The sequence below is a fragment of the Panthera pardus genome, unplaced genomic scaffold, assembly GCF_024362965.1.
Source record: "Panthera pardus isolate Hobbes unplaced genomic scaffold, ASM2436296v1 HiC_scaffold_2, whole genome shotgun sequence".
Taxonomy (NCBI): domain Eukaryota; kingdom Metazoa; phylum Chordata; class Mammalia; order Carnivora; family Felidae; genus Panthera; species Panthera pardus.
The window spans coordinates 117,242,351-117,253,655 of record NW_026526765.1 but is presented as its reverse complement, the minus strand read 5'-3'; the positions used below and the strand labels follow the sequence as shown (position 1 = coordinate 117,253,655).

Below are 11,305 nucleotides of genomic sequence, written 5' to 3'. Positions count from 1 at the left end.
CCATATTCTTCTGAATTGAATTCTGAGTTCTTAATTCACTAAAAACATAGAAGCAATCAGTAAAGAACATCCATGAGTTACATTTACTACATCTACCACCATACCTCTATCAACATGTGCTTTTTTCTCCATGTAGCACAATCAGAGCTCCTATTAAGACCTACACAGGGCGCCTGGGTTGCTCAGATGGTTGAGTGTCCAACTTGGGCTCAGGTCATTATCTCATGGTTCATGGGTTCGAGCCCTGCATTGAGTTCTGTGCTGACAGCTCAGAGCCTGGGACCTGCTTCAGATTCTGTGTCTCCTTGTCTCTGCTCCTACCCTGCTCAAGTTCTCTCTCTTTCTAAATAAACATAAAAAAAAAAAAAAAGACCTATACAATGGGGGCGCCTGGGTGCTCAGTCAGGTTAACTGTCCAACTCTTGATTTTGACTCAGGTCATGATCTCACAGTTTTGTGAGTTCCAGCCCCACTTCTGGCTCTGCACTGACAGTGCGAACCCTGTTTTGGATTCTCTCTCTCTCCCTCTCTTTCTGTTCCTCCCCTGATTGTGCTCTCTCTCTCTTTCTCTCAAAATAAATAAATAAGCTGAATTAAAAAAAAAGACCTACACAATATTTGTACACTAAATCCCATTTTTTTTTCCTAAGAGATTTTTTTGTTACAGTTGTTCACCTCACCTCTCACATCCTCAGATTTTCTTTCTCCATTACATCATGCTCCTCTGAATTCATACATACCATCTCACCTAATGCAAAGCAGACAAACAAGAGAAAGAAAAACAGAACACCGTGCAAGCTGACTCTCTTTTCTCTATTCCACAATGCCTTCCAGTACCTTCATTGCTCTACTCCCCTTTAGAGTAAAAGTCTCAAGAGAACTGTCTTCCTGTCTCTAATTCCTCTCCTGAACCTGCTCCAGTCAGGTGTTTATTCTCTCCCCTCCATGGAACCGTGTAGGTCATCAATGATTTCCACGCTGCCAAATTCAGTGGTCAATTCTGTATCCTCATCTTACTTGACCCAAGAACTATACATATGACACAGTTGAAAACTCAGTCTTTCCTGAGACAAATTTCTTCTCTGTTTTGCTGCCTCACGGCCATCCCTTCTCCGTTTATTTTACTGAATAACTCACTTTCCTTCTAAATAGGGGAATGCCCTAGTGGCCTTTCGAGATATAGTTACTTCTTAGATGATCTTATCCAGGCCCATGGTTTTATTTTTATTTTATTTTTTTCTAGCAAAGCTCTTTTAAACTTTTTTTTTTTTTTTTTAATTTTAGGGAGAAAGAGTGACAGAGAGTGAGAGTGTGCACATGAGCTGGGAGAGAGGCAGAGAGAGAATCTTTTTTTTTTTTAAGTTTATTTATTTTGAGAGAGAGAGATAGAGAGGGAGAGGGAGGAAGGGAGGGAGAGAAAGCACAAGCTGAGGAGAGACAGAGAGAGAGAGGGAGAGAGAGAGAATCCCAAGCAGGCTATGCACTGTCAGCACAGAGCCCAACATGGGGCTTGAATCCACGAACCGTGAGATCCTGACCTGAGCCAAAGTCAAGATTCGGTCACTTAACTGACTAAGCCACTCAGCCACCCTTAAAAGCAACTGTTTTTTAAATTGTGATACTTGTAGAGTGATATGCAGCTGTAGGAAATAATAGAGAGAACTTTTGCACACTTCCGAATTTTCCCCAGTGGTAATATTTGCAAAACCATAGTATAATATCACAATCAGAATATTGACATCAATACAAGTTTTATGCTTATTCATTATACATGTCTACATGGGTATACACATATAAATTAGATTCTTCTTCTTTTTTTTAATGTTTATTTATTTACTTTTGAGGGAGAGAGAGAGAGAGGAAGGGAGGGAGGGAGGCTCTGACAGTGCAGAACCTGATGTGGGGCTTAAATTCATGAACCATGAAATCATGACCTGAGTCGAAATCAAGAGTCAGATGCTCAACTAACTGAGCCACCCAGGCGCCCCACATATAAACTTGATTCTATACAATGTTATCACCTCTGTGTCTACCCCCATAGTCAAGATACAGAATACTTCCAACACCACAGGGATCCCTCATGTTTAAGAACCACACCAACTTTCCCTCCACATTCTCATCTCTGTCCTCTGCTCCTAAAATTATGTTATTTTCAAAATGTTATGTAAATGGAACCATCCAATATATAACCTTTGAGGATTGGCTCTTTTTCTTCACTCAGCCTAATTCATCCAAATTGTTGCCCATATCTATAGTTCCTTCCTTTCTGTGGCTGAGTAGCATTCCATGATGGTACGTATGTATTACAGTGTGTTTAACCATTCACATATTTAAGGCTATCTGATGCTGATTCCAGTTTTGGGCTACTATAAACAAAACTGCTATAAGTACTTGTATGCAGGTTTTCGTCCATGAACATGTTTTGATTTCTCTGGGATCAAGTCTCAGGAGTATAATTGTTGGGTCATATGGTAGCTGCATTCGTGTTTAGAGAAAATACCAAACTGTTTCTCAGAGTGGTTGTACCATTTTGCCATTTATATTAGCCATTCTTATAGCTATGCAGTGTGACAGAACTTTTTTAAAAAAACCCTTATAACATAGTTTTCCTAAGAAAACAAATCTACAGGGGCGCCTGGGTGGCGCAGTCGGTTGAGCGTCCGACTTCAGCCAGGTCACGATCTCGCGGTCCGTGAGTTCGAGCCCCGCATCAGGCTCTGGGCTGATGGCTCGGAGCCTGGAGCCTGTTTCCGATTCTGTGTCTCCCTCTCTCTCTGCCCCTCCCCCGTTCATGCTCTGTCTCTCTCTGTCCCAAAAATAAATAAAAAACGTTGAAAAAAAAAAATTAAAAAAAAAAGAAAACAAATCTACATTTCCATAATGAAGAGAGACAATTCCAATTGACTTGCTATTTTTCTGCTAACTCACCTTTGCCTTTGCATAACCAAGATTCAAATGATATTTATTTATTTATTTATTTATTTACTTACTTACTTACTTACTTTTAGGTAGGTTCTACAACCTGAACAACGTGGGGCTCAAACTCATGACCCCAAGATCAAGAGTTGCATGCTCCACCTACTGAGCCAGCCAGGTGCCCCCAAGTGACTTTTATTGAAGGGACTTTTCTCTGAGCCAGATGGACTGCAAATGGGGATCCAGACTCAGGAGGCGCTGATATTTTGATGGGTGTGTTGTTTAATCAGATGATCACCATAAATGTATAGAAATGAGAGAGTCTGTCTGTAACTATGAACTTCCTTGTTTGAAATTCTACCAAAGCTTTGTCTGATTGCATTTAAGGGAAACATCATGATTGTAAATTTCACAGAAATTTAAATCTGAAAAATTACTCTCAACCTCTGTTATCATACATCTGGGACAGCACTTAACCACAGGGTAGGGAATAAGACAAAAAAAAAATTGTGGACAAATCTACTCTGATTATGGAAGGCCCATCTCCCTCTGTCAACACTTATGTGAAACTGCATAGTTAACAGTTCTTCCTGGTTGAGGCCCAGTTACCCTCAAGCGAAGAAAGCAAACTTGATTTGAATAAGGATGGTTTACATGTGTATTCTTCCTGTAGTCACTTTCTTTTCAATGTCTTATATCAATAATATTTCTTAGATAAATTGGCATCTCTTTCTCCTCCTGTGAAGATAAAACTGAGAGAAAAGTCAATCTTTGTTAAGTATCCATTTTAGCATCCACCTTAACTAAGGAAAAAACGTTTATTTAATATTAGTCTTACTCTCTATTATCCCAAGAACAGTGCCTAATGGTGGTAAAAGGCTCAATACATATTTGTTGAATGAATTTTGAATGAACCACATGGTGAATATTTCAGTGTTTGCTAGTGAGATTATTTAAGTGAAGGTTATAGGTGTGGGCTTTGTGGTCAAATACACATGGTCAAGACGGGGTCTTTCCATTCATTAGTTTCATGATCTTTCTGGGATGCAATTTTCTCATCTGTGAATAGTGTTTACTATACAGGGATACTGTGAAGATGGGAAGCAGTAACACATGGAAATATTTAGCACAGAGCCAGCATAGAGTATGTATTCAACAACCGTGGCTACAGATGATTATTTACAATACCTGACTGTTAGCCTACCAGAATGTGAGCTCCCAAAAGTCTGGATCCATATAAATGGATATAACTTTTCAAAGTTTTGTGATGAAAGCAATTCCTGTTACATTTCTATCACACTATCAGGTTCTTTCCTAGCCTTAGGCCTAATCATATCACTTTTACACTTAAAAATTTTTTTTCTGTCATTTTTGGATAATACTTCATCTATGTACTAGGAAGAAAAGTGAAGGAAACCTGTGGATAAGCATAAAGAAGGGGAGGAGAGAGGGAAGAAGAGGCAACAGTTGGATATGAGAAAACTCTGGACTTGCTGTAAGAAGATCCAGATGCAAATTCTGATCCATCTACAGATGTGTGATTCTCAATAAACCACTCAGTCTCTGGCCTTTTATCCTTATTTGCAAAGTTAAGGAGAAGGTGTCAGTGAAGGGGGTTCGTTAGATGATTTCTAAGTGCATTTTGCTTTTATTACTCTATGTAAGGGCCAGTAAGCCAAACCCTGTTGGCTCTTGGCTCTTCTGTGTATCTGTAAGGTAACAATGGCTTTTCCACTTTTAAATGTTTTTTTAGAAAATCAAGAAAATATGTTGTGACATTTGAAAATTATCTAAAATTGAGTACGTTTTATTTGGACATAGTCAGAATCATTTGTTTATGTATTACCTATGGCCAGTTTCATGCCAAGAGGGCAGAATTGAGTAGTTGCCAGAAACCATATGGCCCACAAAACAAGGGATATTTAGTATCTATTCCTTTTAAGAAAAAGTTGGCTTTTTTCTGCTCTATGTGGATAAGTATACTTGCTTATTTTGGGCTGACCCATCTCTTTTATATGAGGTTTGTGCTCATCAGGTATTTTTCAAAATATTATTATATTGCACAATCCCACAAACCGTTCAGCTTTCTGAGAGACTGTTTTGCTAACCATTGGAATCCTGGTGCCTTACACAGTGCTAGCATAGAGCAGGTGCTCAGTATTTGTTGTTGAGTAAGCATTCTAAGACCAGTGCCAAGCTAGTAATTTCAAAACTTCAAAAGGAATTTTTTTATCCAATACAAACTAAGTTGCCTATTTTGGTAATTTCGGTTTTAAAAAAAATATTTTTAAAAACTTTTTTGCTGACCAAAATTCTCCCTGCAAAAAAATAAAAAAAAAAAAACACCCTACTGAATTTTAGATATCCAGTGAACAGAGAATTTAAAAAAAGATTAGAATCTTTTTTTTCCTAAATAAAGCATGTATTAAAAATACTGGTAAAACTGAAATGGCCTCAGCCTTTTACAACTGTGCGCCACGTTTTAAAAATGACGATTACTGGAGTCCAAGGAATGGTTGTCAGAAACATTCTGCGTAACTTAAGCATAGCGGCGAAAAATACAAGCATGTGTGCTGAGCAAAATGATTGTGCAAGGAAAAAAAAAAGTAAAATTTTGCATTCTGTGCAATGTGTCGAACGTGAATGTATTGCACGTTGTGTTGCAGATTTACTACAGCTGAGTCATTTCGGGACACAAGTGTGTTTCCAGGAAAAAACGAAAGGAACCAGGCTGAGGGGCTTGCCGGGTTCCCCCAGGCACTCCCAGTAGCAGACACCGGTATTGCGCGGCGGGCGACGGCGTGGTCAAAAAGGCGCCGCGGCCCCTTTAAGACTCACAGCACCTTCTCCAAGATACCATCTTGCACCAGGAGTTCACGTAAGCTCTCCACCTACCTTGCTATATCCCTCCTCCTTAACTGGGTACGGCCTGCCGGCGGGGCGAGCGAGCTTTTTCATTGGCTCTGCGCGCACGGCCCTCTTATTTCTATTGGTTCTTGCGCCCGCCACTTGACGCTATCTCCTGCCCTCCTGAGCCGTCAAGCTAGGTTGAGTGAGGGCTCTTGGGTTAGTTCCTGTTAGGCCCCGGCCGGGGGAGTAGGTTGAAGTCTCCTAAGATGCCCGGTGGGCTGGGGCACCGGGAGCTGTGAAGAGAGGGTGAGGAAGCGGCGAGGGGAGACCCGCGGCAGGCCTGAACAAGACCGGCGGCCAAGCCCGCCTTCCCTGCACCATGCTTATAGAGGATGTGGATGCCCTCAAGTCCTGGCTGGCCAAGTTACTGGAGCCGATGTGAGTGAGCCAGGCTGGGCCAGGGCCGGCGAACGTGGGCGTTGGGGGCCCGCGGGGGCGTGGGGGGAGGGGAGGCGGCGTGGGGGAGGGCGGAGCGGAGGGGCCGCGGTCCGGAGGTCCCGGCGACGTCTTCTCTGTAGTACTATCACCATTGTGGGGGGGGCGGTGGCGGGGGGGGGGGGCGACGAGAGGCAGGGGCGTAGAGGCGGTGTGGCTGTGGGACCGGAGGGTGGGGGTGGGGGGCGGCAAGGACAGCGAGGGCTTTTTAAATATAAATATTGGGGTGTTGGAAGGGGTAGCAGGAATAGTGAGGGAATTTAAAATTTTACTCTTTGAGAACAGCGGTAGATCGCAAGGCTATCGAGGGATTTTTGAATGTGAATATTAAGGGTGTAGCAGCCTGTCGAGGGCTTTATTAACAATATTAGTACGGGGCTAAAAGATCCAGAAGCAGAGTATCGAGGGCCTTTTAAAAACATGAAGACAGAAAGGAATAGTAGGGATACTGAGGGTTTTATAGCGATTATTGATGAGCTCTAAGGGTTCAAGAATTTTGAAGGATTTGAGAAACATGAGGTAGTTGAAAGGGATATGTGAGCATTCAAGTGTTTTTGGGAATTACTGGAAAGCTGTTAAATAGGATAACAAGGATATGAAGGGATTTTAAAATATTATCTGGGAGTTGTTAGTACTAGGAGAACTAATAACTTTTAAATACCATTAAGGGTTAGAAAATAACTGAGATTTTAAAGTTTGAGGGTTGAAAGGGCTACCCTGGTATTTAATATTATTGGAGGAGTAGTTGAAAGGGGGTATACCTGCAACATGTAGGGATTTTTAGGTACAGCCATAGGAGCAATAAAAGGGGTAGAAGAAAGACTACGAGTTTTGTAAATATTGTTGAAGGATTGTGAGGGCAACTGAGGATATTGGGGTGTAGGATTATTGTTGACGGGCTGAAGAATCAGAAGGGCTTGTTTTTGAAAAATATTTGGGTAGTATTAGTTATGGAATTACTGGGACACTTGAGAGAGAGAGCAGAGGTATCAGCTTTTTGTTTTGTTTTGTAACCATTTTAAGAGCTTAGGATTGTGGTGAGTTTATTTGAGATATGGGGATATAGGTAGTTTCTGAAACATCCCAAAGAGGGAAGAGAAGGAATGCTGAAGGGAGAGTTGGAGAGAGATGATATCGAACTCTCTTGGGAAAGAAGGCTTGGAAAGAGAAGGGAAGGGATCATTTCCTGCCCCCTCTTCATTTCTAGTGCTTATTCTCCTGTTAGAGGTGAGGACTTGCTGGTGAAAGAAAAGGGGTAGAGGAAGAGATGGGCAGGCTATAGGATTCATTAGATTAGACCATTTTAGTGGAAACATTGAGTTTTTCAGAAGTGTAAATAAGGGGTAGTTTGAGAGGCGTGGAGGTGTGGTAAAGCTGGGGCTGTTGGGAGACAGCTACTTCCCAGTTTATGTCCTGGTCCTCCTGAGAAATCTTGTTAAATAACTTTGTTGTTGTTTTGCTACTTTGATTTCTTGGACGTGAACACCTAAGAAGAGAGTCATCTTTAGTCCAATGTGTCAGTCTTATAAAGGTAGGATGGTTGAAGGAGGCAGCATTAGAATTTTGATGTCTGACATGCTATTTACATTCTGAGGATGAGGAGTATGTGAGAGTACAGGTGTGAATGAAAGTACACTAAGGGCTTCTGGGTTTTATATTAGTGTTGGTCTACTTGAAAGTTTTGTAGAAGAGTATGGGTGTCTTGAGTCTGCTGTCTTTTTCTGCAGTAAAGTTTGGGAGCACAGAGATGGAGATGGATTGTGATGAAGGTAGAACATAAATGAAATAGATTTAGTGAAATTGACCATATATGGAAAAGGCTGAAAAAAAGGTCATGTTTAAAAAATTGTTTACCTTCATGTTGACATCAAAAAACAAACCTTGTGTGCGTGTGTGACAGTTTTGCATATAGGCTCTGATTTTGTTTGTAGGTAGAGATTCTATAAGAATTATATGTATATGTCTTTGGTAGAAGGTGACTAGTTTTAATGTTACTTTAATGTTAATTGCCTTTTTTTTTTTTTTTAGTCCTCCCTAAAATGTTTTATTCTGGGTAGTGGTTTTTGTTTTTGTTTTAAACAATTTTTTTTTTAACGTTTATTCATTTTTTGAGAGACAGAGAGTAAGCGGGGGAGGGGCAGAGAGAGAGGGAGACACAGAATCTGAAGCAGGCTCTAGGCTGTGAACTGACAGCACAGAGCCGACGCTGGGCTCGAACTCACAGACTGTGAGATCATGACTTGGGCTGAAGTCGGTTGTTTAACTGACTGAGGCACCCAGGCGCCCCTGTTTTTGTTTTTGTTTTTGTTTTTTCTTTAATGTGAAAATTTAGTTTGGGTACAAACTTAAACCTAATCGTGTTTTTTCCCTTGGCTTTTTATACTAATAAGTTTATAAGTATTCTGTAATTTTTATGGGTAAAAATTATTTTTGAAAGTGATTATTTTAGTTTCCCCATTTGTTTTTACTTGTTCAACTGAAAACACCCAAAATGCTTTTTTAATTATTAAAAAATTGTTACTTTTTTGGGGCTAAAAAGAGCCAAAATCACTACTCAGGCTTTCCTAGAAGTACAAATAAAAAAAATACTAATTTTTAACTCATAGAAGTATGGTTTCAGATGGAAGCATTAATAAGAGACAGCAAATGCAAAAAGGAAAGAAATAAATGCAGATATATGTATTTTCATTAGTTGTCACGGGATTTTTTTTTTTAGACATCCTAAAATATAATAAATGATATGCTAAAATGGGTTGTATTTGTAATTTACTTTTTGCGTATTACAGATTGTAGAAAATTTTCATGGCAGATTGGCATGTTGTTATGACCTAGCGTTTCAGAGCAGTTGTTAGGGTTTCAGATAATGGAGTTGAAGTGGATATGTTGGAATCATACTATGTCCATGCACATGATCTTCTATTGTGTTTTCTTAGCTTAGTTTATGGTTAAGTAAATTTATAAAAGATTTTAATTTTTAGGGGTTTTTAAGTATGTTGTGTTGCACGTAATGGGGTGTTTCTAAACCAAGGCATTTTACATTTAATTATTTCTTATAGACAAATTAGAAATATCATATACTAGAGCTTATCTGTTACCTTCCACTTCTTTTGTAGATTGGGGACCTATCTTTTACTTTAAAAAATTATTTTTTAACGTTTACTTATTATTCAGAGACAGAGACAGAGCATGAGCATGGGAGGGGCAGAGAGAGGGGGAGACACAGAATCTGAACCAGGCTCCGGGCTCTGAGCTGTTAGCCCAGATCATGACGTGAGCCGAAGTTGGACGCTTAACCGACTGAGCCACCCAGGTGCCCCATGTCAATTACTTTTACTAGAGGAAAGACAAAAGGACAGTGCCTGGAAGAAATGACTCCTTAACTGGCTTGGAAAACCTAGTACCATTTTCATTGGCAGTGCAGTCAAGGGAGTGAAACCATCTCAGTCAAGAAATTTATATCTCTTTTCCTACTGCTACATGAACAGACTGAATTCACAAGTCTTGTTTGAGGTCTTTTTTTTTTTTTCCTAAGTTTATTTATTTATTTTGAGAGAGAGCACGATCTGGAGGTGGGGGTGGGGAGAGAGAGAATCTCAAGCAGGCTCCTTGCTGTCAGCACAGAGCTGGACGCGGGCTCAATAGCAGAAACTCCCTTAACTGAGCTGAAATCAAGAGTTGAACATTCAACTGATTGAGCCACCCAGGCGCCCCTTGTTTAAGGTCTTTATCTTTGCTCACTTTCAAAATATCCTAGATGTCAGTCAGAGAGACTATGTAGGGATTATGTACAATTGGGAGATGTCATGGTATCTATTAGAAATAACGTCTCATTTTCAGTAGGTGGGCCCTTTAAGAGTAAAGTCTAACTAAAATCCAAGGGATAAATTAAAAACTGATGAAGTTACAAGTTTAGAAAAAGTTCAGGCAGTAGAGCTTTGCTTGGGATTCTCTCTCTCTCTCTCTCTCTCTCTCTCTCTCTGTCTCTGCCTTTCCCGTTTGTGCTAGTGCTCTCTCAAAAATAAATATGTAAAAAAAAAGTTCAGGCAAGCATTTTTCTTTTTAAGAAAATATTTATTTTTTGGGGTGCCTGGGTGTTTCAGTCAGTTAAGTGTTCCACTTGGGCTCAGGTCATGATCTTGTGTGTTCAAGTTCTGTGCTCAGAGCCTGGAGCCTGCTTCAGATTGTGTCTCCCTTTGTCTCTGTCTCTGTCCTGCTAGTACTCTGTCTCTGTGTCTCTAAAGAATAAATAAACATTAAAAAAATTAAAAAATATATTTATTTATTTTGAGAGATAGGTAGAGAGCAAGTGGGGGAGGGGAAGAGAGAAAATCCCAAGCAATCTCCACGTTGCCAGCGCAGAGCCCCCACCAGGGCTTGAACTCATGAACTCAAATCAAGAGTCAGACACTCAATCCACCGAGCCATCTGGGTACCCCCAGGCAAGCATTTTTTAGTAACAAACATGCATTTCTACCTGAAAATGTCTTTATGTATTTATTTTTTATTTGAGAGAAAGAGTACAAGCCAGGGAGAGAGAGAATATTAAGCAGGCTCCATGCTCAGTAGGGAGCCAAATGTGGGGCTCCATCCCACAACCCTGGGATCAAGACCTGAGCGGAAATCAAGAGTTGGACACTCAACTGACTTAGCCACCCAGACACCTCCCCCAAAAGTCTTTAAGTGTTTTAAGTTATTTACATTATATATAATATATATATATATATATAAACATAATTCAAAGCTGTTTAGCTTACTATAAAAATCTGTCTTGGTATGTGTTTTATTTTTTTCTTTATTTTTATTTTTTAAAGTTTACTTACTTATTGTGAGAGAGAATATCCCAAGCAGGCTCAGTGTGGAGCCTGATGTGGGGCTCAAACTCAGGAACCTGTGAGATCATCACCTGAGCCAAAACCAAGAGTCGGAGGCTTAACCATCTGAGCCACCCAGGAGTCCCCTTGGTATATGTTTAAAACTTTTTTTCCCATTGTCTGTTTTGAGAAAGAGAGACAGAGCGGGGGAGGGGCAGAGAGAGAGGGAGAGA

General features: G+C 40.3%; 1 protein-coding gene across 4 annotated transcripts in view; it reads left to right on the top strand.

Annotated features, from left to right (window-relative positions):
• The first annotated feature begins 5,954 nt into the window (after nucleotides 1–5,954).
• The window catches only part of RBM27 (RNA binding motif protein 27), a 73,112-nt gene continuing 67,761 nt past the window's right edge, over nucleotides 5,955–11,305 (top strand). For 2 of the 4 annotated variants that reach the window (XM_053907374.1, XM_053907373.1), the window contains exon 1: nucleotides 5,955–6,204. In XM_053907374.1, coding sequence (XP_053763349.1) covers nucleotides 6,146–6,204 — 59 coding nt within the window. In that variant the 5' untranslated portion in view covers nucleotides 5,955–6,145. The remainder of the gene's footprint in view (nucleotides 6,205–11,305) is intronic. The other 2 variants (XM_053907372.1, XM_053907371.1) reach the window with 1 other exon arrangement.